The sequence below is a fragment of the Rattus norvegicus genome, chromosome 14 (assembly GCF_021556685.1).
Source record: "Rattus norvegicus strain SHRSP/BbbUtx chromosome 14, alternate assembly SHRSP_T2T, whole genome shotgun sequence".
NCBI classification, from domain to species: Eukaryota; Metazoa; Chordata; class Mammalia; order Rodentia; family Muridae; genus Rattus; species Rattus norvegicus.
Genome location: NC_141547.1, coordinates 90,825,709 through 90,847,411, shown reverse-complemented (window position 1 = coordinate 90,847,411; position 21,703 = coordinate 90,825,709). Strand labels below are relative to the sequence as shown.

Here is a 21,703-nt window from a genome sequence, read left to right as displayed (position 1 = left end):
AAGATCCTTGTTTCTCCCTCTCTCCAATAGTGGTCCCTTTCTACCATCCTGGTTTCTCTAAGTACTTCGAGGTAAACACACAAATTTCAAGATGGCTGCTAGGGTGGAAATCTCAAGATGGCTGCTAGGGTCCCCATGTAGGAGATAAAATGTGGCATTCGTCATTCTGGGTCTGAGTTACCTGACTCCGTCCACTTGCCTGCGAATTTTGTTTTTCAATGAAGTGAAATAAAATTCTACCATGTGTATAAACCAATCTTCATTTAGCTAATGAATAGATGGCTGATTCTATTTCCTCGATATAGCGAATAGAGCAGCCATGAACTTGGATGACCAGTTATCTGTGTGTGTGTGTGTGTGTGTGTGTGTGTGTGCGTGTGTGTGTAGGATATACTATAAGCCTTATATAACAGAGTATATTTGCATAATAATATAATATATATAATATAATTATATATTATTACATATTTTATTTTGTTATATATTATATATATCACAATTATAGAATGATTATATTCATTTATTATATTCTCTTATATAGAGAGTATATATATATAGAAAATATATTCATGTATATATAGATATACATATATAAAATATATCTTCATCATGTATATAAGACTCTGTAGCTATAGACCTTTGGGTATATGCCCTAGAATGATATAGCTAGGTCACAAAGTAATTGTATTCGCTTTTGGAGGAAGCTTTACACTGATCTCCATGGTGGCTCTACCAGTTTGTACTCCAATCAACAGTGAGACTTCCTGTTTTCTCACATCCCCAAAAGCATTTATCACTTTCTTGATCTTGGCCATTGTGACTGGGGTGAGGCAAAATACCAACGTAGTTTTAATTTGCATTTCCCTGCTGGCTAAGAATTTTTCTTGGACATTTGTATTTCTTCACTTGAGAACTCTCTCTTCAGTGTTCAGCCTATTTTTAATAGGGTTTGTTTTCTTGATAATTAGTTTTTTTAGTCCCTTGTATATTCTAGATACTGATCTCTGTCAGACGCATAGCTGGCAAGGATTTTCTTGTATTCCCTACGCTGCCCCTTCACTCATTCAATTTCCACTGGAGCATGGAAGCTTTTTAATTTCATGCTTGCCAGCTTGTTGACTGTTAGCCTTGTTTCCTGCACACCTGGGGTCCTCTAGGGAAGTCTGTACCTGAGTCTACATCCTGAACTGTGCCTTTCATCGTCCCCTCTAGATATTTTGGGTACAGCGTTGAGATCTTTGGTGCATTTAAAATCGATCTTTTTGGAAGGTATAAAGTAAGAATCAAATTTCTATGTAAGACAGCACCTACAGTCATTTGATTTTTGGTAGGATTATAAAGACAAAGATTATAAACCCATCCCGGAGAAAAGACCACATCTTCCACCAGTGGTGCTGGCATATCTGGAAGTCTCACTCCTTGATGAAGGGTGGAAGTCTCACTCCTTGATGAAGGGTGGAAGTCTCACTCCTTGATGAAGGGTGGAAGTCTCACTCCTTGATGAAGGGTGGAAGTCTCACTTCTTGATGAAGGGTGGAAGTCTCACTTCTTGATGAAGGGTGGAAGTCTCACTTCTTGATGAAGGGTGACTTGCTGTTAGGAAATGCTCTCTTTCTCTCTAGCCCATGGGACACCCCAAGTTCCTAACCATGGGAACATCCCAGGTGAGCAGCCCATGACTGTTGCTCTTTGTAAAAAGTTGTTCTCAATCCCACTATAACAATTGTTGCCCAAGTTCTCCATTTATACCCAAGGAAATTGCTGATGGTTTTAAATGTTATCTACCATTTTGGTATTTATTTTTTGTATGGCTCACTTCTTATACTTTTGTCCTATACTTGATTTTTTTAAAGTCAATTTTTATAGTTTTCCACTCTCCTCATTTTACTTTTTTTATTGTATGTCCCCAACACCTTTTGTGTGATTATTTCATTTAAACCTACATGTATTCAAACTCTACTAGACATTGTAATGTTACAAGAGCAACATAAATCTAGATAACTCTACATTATCTGTTTCATTAGCACTCACTTATTTTATATTTCTAATTTTCTTCTGTATTTAGAATTCATCTTAGTGACTCGACAGGGTGGTCTGTGGTTTTATTTCCATGAAAACATCTTTATTTTCCGTTTACTTTTGAAAGACATTTTCCTGACATAAGGACAGAAGGGTGCTTTTGGGTTTTTTGTTTTATTTTGTTTTGTTTTTTTAAGATTTTCATTTTATTTTGCATTTTGCTGGACATAGTGTGCAGGCCATTTGTTTGTAGTGTCCCTGGAGGCCAACAGCATCTGTTCCAGATGATTGTGAGTTTTCATGTGGGTGCTAGGAGTCAAACTCCAGTCCTCTGGGAGAGTAGCCAGTGCTCTTAAAGACATAGTCAGCTCTCAAGCCCCCACTCGTTTTGTATTTTGAGCTCACAGCGCAAGTGCAATGTATCAAGAGCAGTGAAGGCATGCACACTCAGGCTCAGGTAGGTGTCTCCCCTTGTGGCAGCCCAGATGTCCTGTGCAGAGTATGGCCCTACCTACAATTAAGATGAGTCTTCCCTTAGCACAGTCAAGATAACCCCCCACAGGCGTTCCCGGAAGCCCAGCTCCCAGGTGATTCCAGATCCTATTGAGTTGAGAGTCGACACTAACGATCACAGATCACAGCTGAGCGTGAATGCTGAGGCGGAATCTGTGACTTCCGGTGAGATGTCAGCTGTCAGTGTTATTGTTGTTTGTTTTGAGATAATGAGGGAAGTGACTTTCCCCTTCCTGGTCGCTTACAGTCTTTGTTTTTCCTCTTTCCTTTGGGGCAGTTCATCTCATGGGAATAAGGTGGATTCTCCTATCAGTTTTGGGAAATACCCATTGTCTTCTTCTCCTAGTTGACTTCTCTTCTTATCTTCTCTCCTTTCACTCTGGGGCTATGGTTACACATGGTTACCTCTTTCTACCCTGTATACTCATTACCATGCGTTGCATCTTTAGAAACGAAATCTATGGTTCAGTCTGACCTATTCACACTTCTCCAATGTTCTCCTTCGCTTGCCTAGTTAATTAACGAGAACTGTCATGTTAGTTATAAATCTTGAAATTTTTAACTTTTAATTTTGAAACACTTGTGGGTTCAGTAAAAGTTACAGGGGCCGGAGAACTGGCACATTAACTAAGGACATGCACTGCTCATGTAGGAGACACAAGTTTAGTTCCCAACACCTGTGTCAGGTGGTTCAGAGCCGCTTACAACTGCCACTCCAGGAAAACAAGATGACACTGGCCTCTGTGAGCACCTATACTCATGTGCACATAGCCATACACAGACACAAGCACATTATTTAAAATAATAAGAGGAAAACCTTCCTAGGATTTCAAAACGAAAACAAAGGCATCCTACACCCGCCACTTTCACACCCAAGTGTTACAGCCAATATAACCTTAGTGTCATATTAGGAACCAGGAAATTGGCAATGGCTTGTGTGCTTGTATAGTTCTGTCATTATAGTGCTACTCTGAGTTAAAATGCTGAAATGTTTTGTTTCCGAAAGGATCTACTTTTCTGCTGCTCCTTTCTTTACTCTCACCTTCTGGTCTCCGTTATCCTCACAATCTGTTTTGTGTTCTAAGTTTCAGTGATTTCGGGGATGTTATGCAAATGGGTCGCATAGTTCCTGAAAAGTTCAGACTGGCATCTTTTCACTCGATGTTGTGCCTTTTGCCATCCATCTAGGTCCTTTGGGCTGCTCTACTGCAGATTCGGTACCAAACCGTGTAGCTCATGACGTGTTCATCCATCACCTAGTGAGAAATACTTTAGTTTCTCCCGTTTTCCACCCACGCACATCTGTGAACATTAATGCACAGATATTTGGATTGAGAAACATTTCCATTTCTTTGGGATACATTCTGTAAGATTAATAGACTGTCTCATCGTTCCACTATTCAGCTTGAAAAATTCAGGGTCTTTGGCTTCCTCACAAGCATTTGGCGTTGTCATTTTTCTTTGTTGTAGTTCTATGGATAAGGGGTGTAATAACCTCTCCTAGGGACATAATGATCATTTCTCTGGTGAGTAAAAATGTTAAATATCTTTTTGTGTGTCCATACATTTTTAATAAAATATGAAATCATTTGTGTGTGTGTGTGTGTGTGTCTGTGTGAAGGGGAGAGAGAGAGAGAGAGAGAGAGAGAGAGAGAGAGAGAGAGAGAGAGAAGGTGCCCACAGAGTCCAGAAGAAGGTGCTAGACTCCTTTAGAGCTACAGTAAGTTACAGGTGGTTGTAAACAGCCCCATAATGGGGGTTAGAAATTGGATTCTTCTCTGCAAATCAGTATGTGCTCTTAGACACTGACCATCTTTCCAACTTCTGAGTTGATTTTTAATTTTTTCTCCTTAAAGGTAATGTTTTTTATGAATTCACCGAGAGTTCTGCACAATGCGTTTTGATAATATTCGCCCCCCAATTCCTCTCCCTAATTATTTTCAGAAATTACCTACACCTCCCTACCCACTCACAAACCTGTGTCTTTGTGCTTTTTTTTTTTTTTTCTTTTTAAGTAACCCACTGAGTTATTTTGCATTGCCCAGATACTCATGGGGGTGAGGCCATGCAGTGGAGCACAGTTGACATACCAGGAGCCGCACCCTTAAGGAAAACTGACTCTCCCTTCCCTGGCAGCCATCAATGTCAACCTCTTTTTTTTTTTTTTTTTTTTTTTTTTGGTAACAGATTGATTTTGTTAGAGCAGTTTTAGGTTGCTGCCGTGACAGACAGAATACCTAACAGAAATAATTCAAGGAGGAAGGAATTATTCTGGCTCCTGGTTTAAGGAACACAGGCTATCAGATGGCAGCAGGGGCTGTTTGGAGGGCAGTTGGAATGTGAGGCAGCTGTTAAATCACATTAGCAGTCAAAAACCAGAGAGCTAGCTAGGCTAGAAGGGAGCTGGCCAAGAACCCATAAGGCCTGCCCCACAATATCCTGCTTCCCCTAGCTAGGCCCCATGTCCCAAATAGCCTACAACCTTCTAAGGCCACACCGCCATCTGCGTGAGTGTTGAAACACATAAGCCCGTGTGGGACATTCCACATTCAAGTCATAGTGCAGGTTCACAGATAAAAAATAGAACAGAAACTTTCCATACCGACTTGCATGTTTTCCAAATGTCTTCTCGAAGTCTGTAGCTGCTTGTTCTAGCCGCTGAATTCGTGTCTTTTGTCTATGGTGAGACAGATATCTAATTTTAGTGAGGTGCAATTTATCCATTCCTTCCACAGATCAGACCTTTGGTGTTACACATCAAAGTTTACTAGCCAGTACAGTGCAAGCAACCTTTCCCCTTTTGGGGTAGTGCTAAATACTATTAAAACAAAACAAAAGCAAAACAAACAAATAAAAACCAATGATATCAGCGTTAATGAAACAGTCCTTAAGTACTCTTTATGATGTCCCTTTTCTCCTAATCAAACATGCAGAAGAATGACTCATTTTGACCCTCTAATTAGCGTTATATTCTCCCTTGCTGCCTTAGCTGCAGCAGAACTGTCACGTCAAATAGTCAACTACCCTTATGCCAGCGCCAACCACTAAGAACAGTTCACACACGGTCCTGAGAAAACTAAACAAGACTGCCATAGTTGATTGTCCCAACTAATGACGGCTATAGCTTCAGCCAGGGCTGTTTGAAACCCTTCCTGTCAGCCTATTTGCTCTAGCAAGCTTCCTTCCATAAGCTGTAACCCTGCAACCATTTCCACATAAGCCAAAAGGAAACCACCACACTGGCCTAGCAAAGAAACTGCTCTGACTGGTTAAGGTAAGGAGACAAGGCTGCGATTGATCCAAAAACAGATCTCAGTGGTGTGATTGGTGCTAAGAGGCAAGGCTGTATTGGCTCAAAACAAATGGCAGTTTGTGCCTCAATGCCTCTTCTCAGGTCGTGCCCTCCGACTTCCCAGGCTGGCTCATTAAATGTATCAGGCCCGATACATTGTACTGTGTCGCCTTCCCTGGTGTGGCAACATTAAGTCTAATAAAAGGGATCGCTCTCTCTCTCTCTCTCTCTCTCTCTCTCTCTCTCTCTCTCTCTCTCTCTCTCCTTCTCCCCCACACACCCCTGCCCCCCAGTGGCCTTTCCTTTTAGAAGTGAGGTTGAGTAACAGAAAGAGTAGAGAGATAGCAAAGGCAGTGGAATGGCAGTGGCAGCGACAGCTGAGCAAGTTGGCAGGCTGGGCGGTGAGGGAGGCAAGGCAGCTGCTTGACAGCTGAAGAAGAATCAGATGAACCGTTTGAGAGCTGCTAGGGTGGGACCCGAAGGGCTGAAGAAGAGGGGCGACGGGAGAAGGTGGGCAGCTGAGGCCAAAGAAGAAAAGGGCATAAGGTGTCAGAAAAGAAAAACTGCAGGCCCTGTTTGCCAGAGGAATTCCAGAGAGCTGTCAGATCGTTAGGGCGAAGGGTCTCAGAGGCCCCCCGGGGGGGGGAGGGGCTAGCACAGAACACTGGCCGGAGTGTGGGGTTCAGGAATCCCGACTTCCCTGGCCTACACAAGATTTGTGACACTGGCTGCTGTCAAGAGCTGAGAAATCCTTCTACTCCTGCTGCCCACAAACTTCAACCCTAATTACAAGCAAGGGCTGAAAAATCCCAGCTTTCTAGGCTTACACAAGAGCTGTAGCACGTACAGGGCTTAGAGTCCCAATATCCAAGGCATGCATGAATTGTAACACTAGAAGGTACCACCTGCTGTTGCCCCCACCTGCTTATGGCCATCACTCACTGCTGCAAAACACCAAGGGAAACAAAGGGGCCCAGAACTTGAAGGTTGTCTCCTTGGCTACACATTATTTCTGTATAAACAGAACAAAGGGACTCCAGCCAGCTGATTCAACACCATGACCAGATAGATTTTCTTCAGTGTTACATTTTAGGCGCTCTGTAACTTCCTACTCTGTACTTAAATCTATAATCTATCTTCAGCCGAGTCTTGTGAAAAGAGTGAAATATGTTTAGAGTCCTTTGAGGGTGTGCATATGCGAGTCTTGTGATGGGCCATTGTTCCAGAGTGGTCTGTTGAAAGACTATACTTCCTCCATTAAACAACCATTTCTCCTTCTTCAACCACTGTTTGGCTTACATGTGTAGACCTATTTCTGGCCCACTGGTTTGGCTTATTTCTGGGGAAGGGGGCTGTTTCTTTATTTCTTTCTGTTTAAAGATTTGCCTTATGTGTATGAGTACACTGTCACAGACAGACACACCAGAAGGGGGCATCAGATCCCATTACAGATGGTTGTGAGCCACCGTGGTTACTAGAAATTGAACTCAGGACTCTGGAAGAGCACACAGTGTTCTTAATGGCAGAGCCATCTTTCTAGTCTTCTCTCGACGTTTCGAAGACCGCACTGCCTTGGTTATTTCAGGTTCTTAGTAAGTTGGCTAGATTTAGAATGAAATCTCTTTTAGAATTTTTTTTTTGACTCTTGATTATAAACTTCAGATTCATTTGTTCCAATCTACCACAAGACTCATGGCTATTATCAAGTCGAGAAAGTTGTGCATAATCCTAGTCTGCCTAGAGGTAACTTTGCTTTGGATCATATATAATGATATGTTTTCTTTAGCCAGATGACATTTGTTTTCGAACATTCAACCAGCCACCCAAAGTCAAGCACACTTGGTTATAGTGTATAATTTCTTTCATATTGTTGGTTTCATTTTGCTAATATTTTATAAAAGATTCTTCTATCTATGTTTACGATGCTTGGCTATCATAGCCTTTCCTAAAAGTTCCTGTCTAGTGCTGTGGTAATGTTAGTGTGATAGATGAGTCATGGCATTTCATGTCTGTTTCTGAAATGTTCAGTGGAACAACCCGAGGAGTCCAGCTGGGAATGGTACTTTCTAATTTTGAAAGTTACTGACTACTCGCACACTTTCAATACAGACGGATCTACTGAGATTATGCATTTATCTTTACGTAAGATTTACGTCGAATCTCTCAAGAAATCTACACATTCCATCTGCATTTTAAATCGTGGACATGGAGCCCATGCTATTTCTGATTGTCCCTTTAGTGCCTATGAGATCAGAGTCCTCAATATTTTCATTTATCTTTTCAGTGCAGTGATCGGAGTCCTCAATATTTTCATTTATCTTTTCAGTGCAGTGATCAGAGTCCTCAATATTTTCACTTATCTTTTCAGTGCAGAGATGGTTCCCGTTTTGATGTCAATAATTTTTGTCTTTGCTGTTGTGTCTTAGCTAATCTGGATCAAGCCTATCACATTTATTGATCTTTTCAAAGAATTAACTTTTTACTATGCCCCATTTCATTAATGTGTTGATATTTCTTCTTATTTTCTTATGACTGCTTTGCACTTAATTTTCTTTTTTTTTTTTACTAGTTCCCTAAGGTGATCACTTAGGTTATATATTAGACTTTCCTTCTACTCTAGTTTTTGCATTCAATGCTATAAATCTCTCTCTAAGCACTTTCACTATACTGATAAATTACCTTGAGTTGTAGTGTCATTTTCTATGAGCTGAAGTACTCTTTGGTATTTCTTGGGAATTTTCCTTTGACATTTAGAAATGTGTTTTATGATTATTCAGAGTTTGGAGTGTATCTATCTATCTCCAGCTATCTGTTAGTTACTGGTTTCTAGTCAAATTCCGCTGTCATTTAAGAACATATCTTGTATAATATCTATTCTTTCAAATTTATTGAGATGGGTTTTATGGCCCAGAATGCGGCTTGTGTTAGTGAATGTTCCATATAAACATGTGAAGAAGTTAAATTCTTCTGATTATTATATGAAGTACTTTACAGATTTTAGTAAATCCAATAATTAATGGTCCTTTGCAGTTCAAGAATGTCTTCATCACATTTATATCTCTTGGATCTATCCATTCCTAGGAGAAGAGTGCTGAGCGTCTTCAACTGTGAGGGTTGCCTCATCTCTCTCTTTCCCCAGGGCAATCAATTTTTAGTTTGTGCATCTTGATGAGGGGTGCATATCAAGGAGGCTTGCTGGTTTCTTGGGGGAACTGTCCTCTCAACATTATAAGAAGTTATTTGTTGCTGCTATGGTGTACCCCTCCTCCCCCGCAATGACCCTCTGCGAATTTTTTTTTTAAGTTTTTGATTTTGGGAAAATAAACATAGTGTGAAATACACGAACCACTTCCAAACGTTTAGTAGGCCAGCCCTGAACTCTCTGCTGTGTATCACCGGCCCAGCGTCAGAGGCTTGAACAGTCTGAGGTCTGAGCACTGTAAGCTAGGCACCATCTGGGCATGCTTGGTGGTGAAGTAGGAGTTTGCAGAATATTCATTGCTACTATTCTACTCTAAAAGTTAATATTATAATTTTTCCTTGCAGCTCTGTGTATGTGCATAGAGTTTACTAAACTAGTGGATATCAATTGATTAGTTTAGGGGAAATTATTACATTTGCCAACACGCAAAACTCCTTTCCTCTTACAAGACCGAAATCTCATATCATCAGGTGGTAACTTTCCCTCAAGCCTCCTGGAAATCACTCGTATACCTTGTGTGTCCATATTCATTTCATTGCTTCAAGTTCTTCCAGGTATCTCTTTTCATGAAAGATACTTCTCACTTCGCATAAGAGCTTCAGTATTCGTCCATGTTCTAACACACACTAGAGTTTCAATTTTTTTTTGTCTGTGTGTAGTGTAGATGTGCATGAGTATATGTGTTATTTACATGCAGTAATATGTACATATGTCCTCATGTGTGTACATGTGGATGCTAGCTGCCAATGTCATGTATTTTTCTCAGTTGCTCAACTGTTCTCCATCTTAATTTTTATTTATATTTATATATTTATTTTTGGTTTTCCAAGTCAGGGTTTCTCTGTGTACTCTTGGCTGTCCTAGAACTTACTTTGCAGGCCAGGCTGGGTTAGAACTCACAGAGATCCTCCTGTTTCTTTGCCCCGAGTGTTAGGATTAAAGACATGTGCCACCACCCCCACCATCGCCCAGCTATTAATTTCTGAGACAAGATGTCTCCCTGAGTTGGCTCATCCGTGAGGTCCACGGATCTACCTGCTTTCTACCTCCTTCCCAAACACTGAGATTACAGGCACATGTTGTCTCACTCAATCTTTTACTTGGATGCTGGAGATCAAACTCCAACCTTCGTGCTTGCCTGGCAGACATTTTACCAACTGATCAATTTCCTCAACCCTTCTATTCTTCCTAGGGCAGACTGATAGGAAAAGTCCTTCTGCTGCTTTATAGTTTCTTTCTATATAGTGTATAACATCCCTTGTCCCAGCTTGCTTTCTGTTGCTGTGATAAACACTGACCAAACACAACCTGGGGAGGAAAGGGTTTATTTAACTTATACAACCCAGTCACAGTCCATCACCGAGGAAGTCAAGGGCAGGGCTGGAGAGATGGCTCAGTGGTTAAGATCGCACTGGCTGCTCTTCCTGAGGACCTGGTTCAATTCCCAGAATCCACCTCAGGCAGATCACAGGAAATCTGACACTCCCTCTGGTCTCTGACATGCACATATCCACAAATCTATGTGTAATTAAAAGAAAAAAAAAAAAGAAAGAAAGAAAGTCTTCAAAAAAAAAATGGCTCTGTGCCTAAGAAAGGAAGTCAGGGAAGGAGCTCAAGGCAGAAACTTGGAGGCAGGGAGTGAAGCAAAGCCCATGGAAAAGTCCTCCGTCCTGGCTCGTTCTCATGGTTCGCTCAATTTTCTTAAACAATCCAGACCATCTGCCCAGAGGTAGTATTTCCCACAGTGAGCCTAGCCCTCTCACATCACACATTAATCAAGAAAATGCCCCCACAGACTTGCCTACAGGCCAGTTTGATGGAAGCCTTTTCTCCGTCGAGGTTCCCTATTCCCATAGGACACTAGCTTGTGTCAAGTTGACAAAAAACTAACCAGCACCCTCTCAAGTTTCCTGCATTACTGTGTTCAGTTTAATTTTTTTCGTAATGAAATGTTTACATTCAATATATACATCGGGCCTGTGGAAAATGTACAGAAATGAGAGGTTTGTGAGCACAGTTGTTTCTCACTATCCACAGGACGTTCGTTGTTTCCCGGATGCCTGTGGATGCTCAAGAGCTCTAGATAAAAGCCCATGGTATTTGCGTATAACCTTGGTGCCTTCCTACATATTTTAAGTATTCCTAACGTCTAAAGCAATGCCTACACATCGTAAGGGCTCAGCACACGGGACTCCATGCCCTGCACATGAAAGTGGCTTCATTGGAACTTTCTGCAGTTTTTCCCTAATATTTTATGATTTTCACTTTTAATTGAAAACTGTTATTTTTGTATGATATATTGGAATCACAGCTTCCTCCCAAACCCTTCCTACCTCCCCACCCTGCCAATTCTACACATCCTTTTTCTCTGTCTCTTAAGAAAACAAACAGGCAAAAAAAAGGGGGGGTACAAACAAGAATAAAATGAAATGAACTAACAAAGAAAGAAAGAAAGGAAGGAAGAAAGAAAGAAAGAGAGAAAGGAAGGAAGAAAGGAAGGAAGAGAGAGAGAGAGACTACAAGAAATGCATACACACATGCACACACACAGACTCAGAACACACACACATTCACACATACCATACACACTTACCTTAAAAACACAAAATCAGAAGCCATAATGTACAAGCAAAAGACCAAAAAGGCTTTAAAAAAATGTCCAAATAAAGCAATATGAGACAAAAAAAATCTCAAAAAACCAAACCAAACCAGAACTAAAAAGCACAAACAAATGAAAGAAATAAGAAAGAAAGAAAGAAAGAAAGAAAGAAAGAAAGAAAGAAAGAAAGAAAGAAAGAAAGAAAGAGAGGGAGGAAGGAAGGAAGGAGAAAGATCACAAAAAGGCATACACACACACATACATACTCACACACAGACCACACACACACTCATACACATACCACACACACACCACGCATGCCTACCTTAAAAACACAAAATCAGAGGCCATAATATACAAACAAAAGACCAGTCAGGCTTTTTTAAAAAAAAATGTCCAAACAAAGAGATAGGAGACAAAAAGAAAATCTCCAAAAATACCTTTGAGTTAATTTTTATTTCCCATCCGCCGTTAGGCATGGAGCCTACCCTATGTTTCGTATACTCAGTGAAACTTCTTGGAGAAACTAATTTTTCCTTTGCAAGCACTTTTTTAAGTGGAGAAAGACCTTTGGCCAGAGGATGGGAGCCACTTCTCCATCCCAATTCTGGCATTTGTGTGGTTTGGATCTGTGCAGGCCCTGTGCGTGCTGCTGCGGTCTTGGTCGGTTCATGTGTGGATCAGTCCTGTTTTGTCTGGAAGACACTGTTTCTTTGGTATCGTTCAACCCCCCTTGGCTCCTGCAATCTTTTTGCCTCCTCTCCCATATAGTTCCCTGAGCCCCGAGGGCAGGGATTTGATGAATACCTCCCTTTTAGGTCTGAGCGGTCTCTTATTCTCCTCACACTGTCCCATTATGGGTCTGTGCATTAGTTCCCAGCTACTAGGAGGAGGCTCCTCTAATGATGGCTAAGCAGGACAGTGATCTATGAGTAGAGCAGAATGTCATTAAGAGTCGTTTTATTGCTCCATTCCTATAGCAGAACAGTAGTATTCAGTTTTCCCCTAAGTCTGTGGTCTCGGATTCTTGGCCACCCAAGCAGTGTCAAAAGTGGGTTCTATCTTGCAGAGAGTGAATTTTTCCTAGTATTTTGATTTGAGGTTGTTGGAACCTAAAATCAAACCTCAGATACAGAGGGTCAACTGTATTCATGTGCTCAACTGAAGAAATTGGCTGAGGGGAAACGCAGGAACATTAAGTGAACACGGCACAGTCCATTCAAATAAAGTCCTGTTTTCATGCAGGAGCAGGAGAAACACTACTCCATTTTTTGAACCGTGCTTTAAAGACCCAAATTGGGAAAAAAAATATTACAGAGGACACTGTTACCATTTTGCACACAGAAACCACAGATATTGCCAGTCCTACACATCGGCATGAAGGAAAGAGTCCCAGTTCATTCATACGTTTAACAAATGCCTGTGCCTCAGTGTACCTTGCACCAACTCTGATGCTCTCTGACCAGTCACGGTCTGTTTCTTCTCGGAATGGTTTCTCGTGCCAAAGACACAGATATGCCTAGTCTTTGCACCATCTCATGGTAACTACATACACAGAGGAGAGTAGAAGATGCAATCAGCTTTGAAGAGGATCAATAATGCCTGTTGCTAGGCAACTCTATACTAGAGGTTGGACAGGCAGGGACTCATGGTGCCTTTTTTTTTTTTTTTTTTTTTGCTTAGGGAATAAGGACTGGTAACATTCATCAGTGTGAAAAAGCACAGACTTTTTGGAGCAGTACAAATGGTTTGTTATTTCAACATGCAGCTTGGGGCTATTCAACTGGGATACACCCTCCTGCCCCAGATGGGGAAAGGGTAGTAACTAGGCCTTGTCTACTTTCCTAATGCTCCTTTGTGGTTACAAGTATTTGCATGTGTGCATGTGTAATGGCCGCATGTGCCCTCCTGGGAATAAAGATGTGTAGCCTTCAGTATACCTCAAGAATTTCAAGCTTCTCGAGCTGGAAACCCACTCCCAACTCATATTTGGCAGAGTTTGACCAAGAAAGCTGACTCTGTCCTTCCAGGGACTAGCTTGAGTTTTATAATAAAGTCTCTGTCTTTCTATTTTCTCCGTGATAGTTGGCTCCTCCAGTAAGCCAACTTAATAGCATCAGCAAAGGGCAATGGCCGCCAGGCATAGATGTGAGGAGAAAGGGCTGGTTGGGGTTTGGACAGCAGGGGAGGAGGTCACGCAGGCTCTGTCACACCAGCAGGAAGGCCTCAGGCTCTCAAGATAGAGGCTCACTGTGGCTCCTGCCCCCTCCTGCTGCACAAATGTGATTAGGGCTCTGCAGAGCGCACTGAAATCAGGTTAGCGGCACTGAGTGACGCTGAGTTGGGGTAATCAGAGCCTGAGGCACAGCAGGTGCTAGCTTTAATATGGCTTCTGAGAACTAGGACAAGCTGACTTGTAGCTCCACGGCACGTGGACAAGCCATTAGAGCACTGCCCGTGCAGCCCCCTTCACCTTCTTCCCTGTTTGCCCTCCTACAGCGCTGCTCTGAAGCTAGGAAGGACTGGGGCCTCTGGCAAGCACTCAGGACTCTGCCCTCCCAAGGTGTAGCTATCGATAATCTGTCCCTGCCCATGTGCTCTTGGACAGTCCCCTACTCTGGCACCTTCCCGTTAAGTCTGAAGCGGGGATTGTGAGCCTATCTGGGGTCACTGTGATGAGTTACCCCAGAAGCAGTCGCCAGCAAACAGCCCTCCACCAACAAAGTCCTAAAACAAGCCATTCATTTTTATTCTCCGCCAAGGCGCCTCACAGAATGAGACAGAAATGCCCTTTGTTTGCACAGAGTTGCTTCAAGCTCATTACAATGAAATCAATAATCGCCTGCAAATTTAAGAATGAACGTTTATGTTTGACCACAAGCTCATCTCAGGCGATAAGCAGTAATCATATTTGGCAGAAATCCTCCTCTAAACTCTGGCTGCCCAGTAATAGATAACAGCTGATTTTAACAAGCAAATGTTTAATGTGTATGAATTTAACAGCAGAAATTGTTGTTCTTAGGCCAATTAGTGTTTAGAGGAGAAAATGAGATGGAGCAAAGCGATCGTTGCACTTCAGATAGATCATTTCTGGGAGGCACAAAATGGAGAAAGCGATGCGGTGTTGTTAAACGTCTCAAGCCAAACTGTTTTTTACTGAGACCGCATAATTTTACCCTGAATGACACAGACAAAGCATTTTAAGAGTCCTATGATGAATCAACCCAGTTAGCCAGGTACCTAAGGCAAAGAAAGCATTTCAATATTCAGTTAAGTATCAGGATGAAATTACAGATACCAGAGAAAACGTTGAAGGCATAAAGCGAAGAAACTGTAGGGGAATCTGAGGCTCCAGGAAAGCCTGGAGCCTGAGAGCATGGAAGAAACCCACTAGTAGCTCTGGTACGTCTTCCAAGGAAATACAACTGAGCTTCATATATAGTCTTTTATTCATAAATATTCTCTCTCTCTCTCTCTCCCTCTCTCTTTCTCTCTCTCTCTCTCACACACACATTCTCACACATTTGGTTTTTTGTTCTTTTGAGACAGGGTCTTCTTATTTGAAAATATATTATATTTATGAATGTATTATGAAATGAAACCTGGGTCATCAGGCTGGTGACAAGGAGCTTTATGTGCTGAACCTCTTGCCTGCCTTGAGATGCTCTTCTTACATAGTCTAAACTGACATAGTCCAAATCTGAGGTCTGGCTGCCTCCACTCTGAGAGCTAGAAGAGCAGGCCCGTGTCACCTCTCCCATCTCTCAATACTGTCTACTTTTCTGATGTTCCGACACCTTTGGGCGAAGATGTCCCAAGAGGGCTTACCTCTTCTGAATCAAGACCGAGTGGCAAATCCACCACTCCTATGCCTCTGTGAGGTGTCAGGGGGCTGTCCCCCTGTCATAGTTACCTCTGAATAGCCAGGTACCAAGTTATTACAGACTAAGCCACCAAAATTAGCCAAAGCAACCTCTTTGCCTCGCCTGTAACTTCCCATGAACACCAAGAAAAAGGCTCCTGCTCACAGTTGTATGCTTGGCTTCTTCTTAGGGCCCCCATGGTGTACCTGATGACATGACATGGCCCTTTTCTTGGGTCCTGTGAGTGAGTCTTCAGTGAATGAAATGACTTTGGGATCTGATGGGTCACCATACCTGCATAATCACAAAACCTGCTTTATTTATTTATTTATTTACTTACTTACTTACTTACTTACTTACTTACTTACTACTTACTGAGAGAGGGTTGGGGGAAGCTTTCTCTGTGTGGTTCTGGCTGTCCTGGTACTCTCCCTCTGTACACCATGGTGGCCATGAACTTACAAAGATCCACCTGCCTTTGACTCCCCACTGTGCTAGGATTAAAGATGTGCACCACTACCATTTTATAATTTACTTACTTTTAGCATTTTGCATTAATGGTCTTGCCTGCAGTAAGCATATCTGTGTAAGGGTGTCAGGTCCTTTGGATCTGGAGTTAGAGACAGTTGTCAGCTGCCATATGGGTCCTGGGGGATTGAACCTGGGTCCTCTGGAAGCACAGCCAGTTCTCTCAACCACTGAGCAATCTCTCCTGCCCCGACTGCATTTAAATGTTTGCTTCTGCTGAATCTGAGGACAATTCTGTGAGGAGAAGACCTTAGTGGACATAAGTGGGTATTACAGAGAACCTGTCAGAGCCCTGCAAGTGCTTGCTCTGCAACCATTTCCTCCAACTGCTTATAGAAAACCTCAGAACCCTGGTAAAGGCACTGCCTATGAGACATAGTGCCAAGCTTCTCCCACAAACACAGGCTTCTAGGTAAGCAGCAGGACTCAGTCAGCCAGGTGAGATACCCAAAGATACCAGGTCACCTGAAAAAAAGAGCTATCATCTCATTGGGAGGTAGGTTTTTCTTTCAGGGCAAACCATAGGTGGTCATCTCTAAAAGGGAACCAGAAAGGCTTTGGCGATAACCATGTATGAACTGTAGTGTAGTCGACAATATTGGAGGTGGGGGACTTGACACAAGGGTGAAGACATTGTTCAAAGGGTATTGCATAACACTACTTCTGGGGAGACTTGAACGGCCATGCACCCTTGACATTTGACATGCATTTGACACATGGGCGCACAAAATTACGAGTTTGCATCAAGCCTAAGGAGAAAGCTCACTATCCCAACAGCATGATCTCTATGAATCAGACTGACCCTCGGTTTTCATAAACAAGATTTTTTTTCTAATTACCTGATATCCATTCAGCAAATACATATCAGCAATGGCTCCATGTCCAGCAAAGTACTAATTCCCACAGAACACTGTGGGGCTGGAGGAAGAGACAGTCACACGAATGACCAACACGGCCAACATCACCACAGGTACTGAGAAGATGGATTCTAGGCCATATTTCCCATTGCAAGACCCACAGTACCCCGTTCTTTCTCAGCCCACCAGTTAGCATCATTGTCAGCACCAAGAGAAGTTTCTCAGAGACCTTTTGAGGCCTGAGGCGAATCTTGGGGAGAGTGTCCTGGTGTGTCTTAACTGACCCTAGCTGTGGCTCTCTGAGAACCACTCTACTCATACCTCCACATACCCTAGGTGGCCTCAGCGCATGTCCTCTCTGGTGTGCTTGCTTGGTGTGTTACCCACATCATCATCACCGCCACCAAATTCGGGGGGGGGGCGGGGATGTCCACATTCTTTATTCTATGGGAACTGTATTCTTAGCTCCAACAGATACAACTGATAAAGTAGTATATGGCGTAACTATTCATGTGACTGAATTTCCTCTTTTTTACCCAAAGCACCATACCCCGAATATCTTTTGTAGATTAAGTGGGGGTTATCATCCAGGAAAACTCGTAGTTCCTAGCCTCACAGCCTGGAGCTCAGAGTTGTGTATATTTATGGCGTGTGTATGAGTGTAACCATTTCTGAAGAGGCTCAAACAAGTATCTACCCACCCCAGATTGGGGATGCATAACAGATCAAAGCAAGAAGGTCATCAAAGTCCAGTAATGAGTTTTGTTGAGTAAGTATGCTACTTACAAGAGTCTAGGTAAGGGGTTGGTTACAGGAACAGAAACAACTCAAGGCAACTGTATTACCAAAGCCTCCCCCAGCTGAAATGACAGCGGGAATCCTGGAGCATCCGCAAAGCAACGGGCTGGATGGTCCTTTTCAGGTAGTTCCGTTGGTCTGAGCCTTTTCCAGGCAGCTCATCTGGTCTGTGAGTTCTCTTCGAAGTCCTTTCCATTTGTATATGCTTGGGGATGGAGGAGCCTACAGAATCTGGCCAGTTTTAAGGACTTCCTGAAGCAATTGAGTTATTTACTTCCTGAGCTTAAAGAGCGTGTCTGCAGGACGGAATGTTTGACTTCACCTTAGGACTTCCTGTGTCTCAAGGAACATCCCGCCGAGATGGATAGTTTTATCTTGGAGAAGATTGCTGCACTGCAGTGTGTGTGTGTGTGTGTGTGTGTGTGTGTGTGTGTGTGTGTGTGTGGTATATGCCCACATATGCATGTTCATAGCATATCCACATATGTGTGTGCAGAGGCCACAGGTAGACATTGGTGTCTATATTGTGTTCTTTACCATATTTTTTTAAAAAAATCACACACACACACACACACATTATGGGTATGAATGCTTTGCTTGTATTTGTATATGTGTACCATGTGTGTGCCTGGTACCCACAGATGTAAGAAGGAATCCCCTGAAACTGGAGTTATTGACAGTTTATGAGCAGCCATGTGAGCTCTGGGAACCAAACTTGGATCTCCTATAAGAGTAGTAAATGGTCTTAACTGCTAAGCCATCTTTCCAGTCCTTCCATTACTCTTTTAGGCAGGGCCTCTCACCGAACCCAAACCTCCCTGTTTTGGCTAAGCCAGTGGACCAGAAAGACCCTGGCATCCACCATTACAAGCTTGTGAGGCCATGCCTAGGTTTTATGTAGGAGCTGGGGATGTGAACTCAGGTCCTTTTGATTTCACAGAAAGCATTCTTGACCCAGGGAGCCATCTCCCCAGCCCACAGTTCAGACTTCTGTTCATAGGTTTGCTCTCTTTATCCCCTATGGTACTTTAATCAAAAGATTAAGCACACACTCATGGGTTTCCGTCTCCATGTAAATATTCATTATTACTGTACCTGGTATAGCCGCTGGCTGCATTACAACAACAGCAACATGGGAGATAAAAGGGTTGTTTGTTTTTTACCTCCTAGGTGGTTGTCACCCTAGGAACCACATCTTGCTGCTCTTTTGACAATCTCCTAGAAGTGGGTCCCATCTGTAAGTATCTCATTCAGTTTTCTTTTTGAAAAGTGACATGGAGTGGGGAAGTTACCCAACCTTTCACTTTGAGGGGTGCTTATCATCAATAATTCTAATCATCACGATCAGAATTGGCTTAAATTCCACAAACTCAGAGTTCAAGCTAACTAAACAATGGCTAAGCTTAACAACACCAATACACTGTGAAAGGCAGAAAGTGTCTAAGCACTTCGTGCTAATGTAATGTTTAGGATATGGTGGTGGCCATATTAAGGAAACTAAAATCTTCAACATTTGGAGCAGCCACCCCCACTTGAAGGTCCTGTGCGTGCAATCTAGTCTTTAGTCACACCCGTTTTAAAGTCTCTCTCTCTCTCTCTCTCTCTCTCTCTCTCTCTCTCTCTCTCTCTCTCTCTTAAAAAAGAAATTATTGTAAGCCAGAAAATGTTGGCGCATACCTTTAATCCCAGCACTTGAAAGGTAGAAGCGGGGTTGGGGATTTGGCTCAGTGGTAGAGCGCTTGCCTAGCAACCGAAAGGCCCTGGGTTCAGTCCCCAGCTCCGAGAAAAAAGAAAAAAAAAAAAAAAGAAAGAAAGAAAGAAAGAAAGAAAGAAAGGCAGAAGCAGGCTGACCTCTTGAGTTCGAGGTCAGCCTGGTCTATAGGGTGAGTTCCAGGACAGCCAGAGTTACAACAGAGAAACCCTATCTCAAAAGAAACAAAGGAAAGACAGACTGACATAACTTATTGTGCTGTGCTGTGTGACATTTTCAGTGAGGGTAAACATCAGTTACAATGCCACGTGTTACTTCTGAGGTGTGTATAAGTGAAACTCTACAGTGCTTTCCCGATGCCTGCCTTGCGGAACGATACACTTCTCAGACGTGCCCGTCGGTAAGCAGTACGTAGCTGTTAGTATTGGTTTAGCAAATCAATGTCTTCAAGCTAAACTTCTGTAAAGACTATTCCATTTCAGATAATTTCCTGGCCTCGTGCTTGCCTCCTTCCTCCCTCAATCAGGACATTTTGTCTTTCTCACGGAGACTAGAATTCCGTGTTAGTTGCAAAATGAATAAATGTCTGTGTTTCTAAAGTTTCACCTTTGATGCGAGCTCCGGGAACTCAGCAGGCCTTGGAACCGTTTCTGAGGCACCAAGGATATCTCAGCCCATGAAACTCGCTCTTCTCTGTTCCTCGGGGATGTGAAGGCTCGGGTGGAGCTGTCCCTCGCAAGCACTCTGACCTCAGTCCTTCGACTTGCGCCAGACATCACGCCACCTGCTTGGCATTTGGCTTCATTGTCACTTTGTGTGGGCCAAGCACGTTTCCCACCTCTCCTAACCCCTGATTTCCTCGTGGTCTCTTCTCGGGAATGGGTTCTTCTCCCTTGGTAGAGGTGGGGGCTGGCCATGACCTTAAGTGGCAGAGAAGCCTGTAGCTTACAGCTGCGTGTCTTAAATCCTGACCTTCATTTTCCCCTATCTGAAAATTGGAAAGAAAAGTGGTTCTCATAATAGTAAAACAGTATTTCCTTCACAGTGTAGCTCAGGGGAGTTCTTGCAGACAATAGGCTGTAGGAAAGGCATGTACCGCATGTAGTACATGCTTGTCCTGCCAGGACCGTGAGGCTAATCACCCACCGTGAGAAGTAGGGTGGACACAGCCTTGCCATTCACTTAGGATTTGGCTCCACCTGTTATGAGCTATGGCACAGCTGTGATTATTACTGGCTAAAGGCAGCCACACACAGCAGGCTGAGAACACACTGAACTAGCTGGCCATCCTCGGCTATGGCTGTACTGTGGGCCTCGTTAGCTTGCAGACCTTCACAAGCTCAGCCAAGCAAGTCGAAGTCCTCTGACTCAGATGTCAGGCCAAGGACTGAATGTCCTGGCCAACAGCCGGCTGATGTCATTCCCCAGGGCTATCGGATTTAAAGCACTGAAGTCTTCTGCCAGATAGAGACTACACGGCTGCTATCCCTGAACTCAATCTGGCTCCCAACAGGAGCAGGAAGATGACAGCCAGCAGGTGGCCCCTGCCATGAATGCTCACAGTGCTGTGCCCTGCTGTCCTGCAGCTCCCTCTGTCAGGCAGTTCGGGTGCTGTGGGCAGAGCCTGATAGGCGCTTTGCAGTTCGGGGTTCAAACCCAGAGATTGCTCTAGGGACAAGGTTGTGGATGCTAACAGGCCAACACTTAACCCATGGGCCTAACTGGCCCATGCATGGCCAGTGTTCGTACCTGAGGGCGTTATTATGGTGGTGCCTTTGTAGCCCACCATCTCTAAAACAATGCCTTTTGTTTGCTGGGGGTGGGAAGAGTGGTATTTATTAAGGAGAGGTTAAGTTATAGCAGATGGATAGGTGGCAGCCTTAGGAACACACATGGGGACACTGAAGAAGGGGGATAGGGAGAGGATGGTATACTATAGACTGCCACAGCTTCATCCCAAGGGCCAGAGGGGCTGTAAGGAGTTGTAATGCTGTGGTCAGCCTGGCCTGGCTTCTGCCCATTGAGGAGGCCTCTTAGAAGATCGGTTGTGGCAACAGTAGGAGGGCAGTGGCTTCAGGAGCCAACGGTGGTGTGGCCTCAGTGATAATGTGCTAGACTCCCTAAATCTGTAACTCCCTATATCTGGCTGTTGCGTGCCCGGGCTACATCCACATAATTCCTACATGTGTCCATGTGCTGGAGCACCTGAATGATGGGGCTAGTATCAGCCAATCATGTGAGATGCAGAAGGCATTGTCAATACCATTGCCCTTCCCCTTAGGACCAGGAGAAGCCCACAGAGAAGCTTCTAAAGAGCATTT

General features: G+C 43.3%; 1 protein-coding gene across 9 annotated transcripts in view; it reads left to right on the top strand.

Moving 5' to 3' along the window:
• Positions 1-21,703, top strand: part of Ddc (dopa decarboxylase) — a 90,503-nt gene that overhangs the window by 35,484 nt on the left and 33,316 nt on the right. For all 9 annotated transcript variants that reach the window (NM_012545.4, NM_001270853.1, NM_001270852.1 and 6 more), the window contains 1 exon segment: positions 18,842-18,908. In NM_012545.4, coding sequence (NP_036677.1) covers positions 18,842-18,908 — 67 coding nt within the window.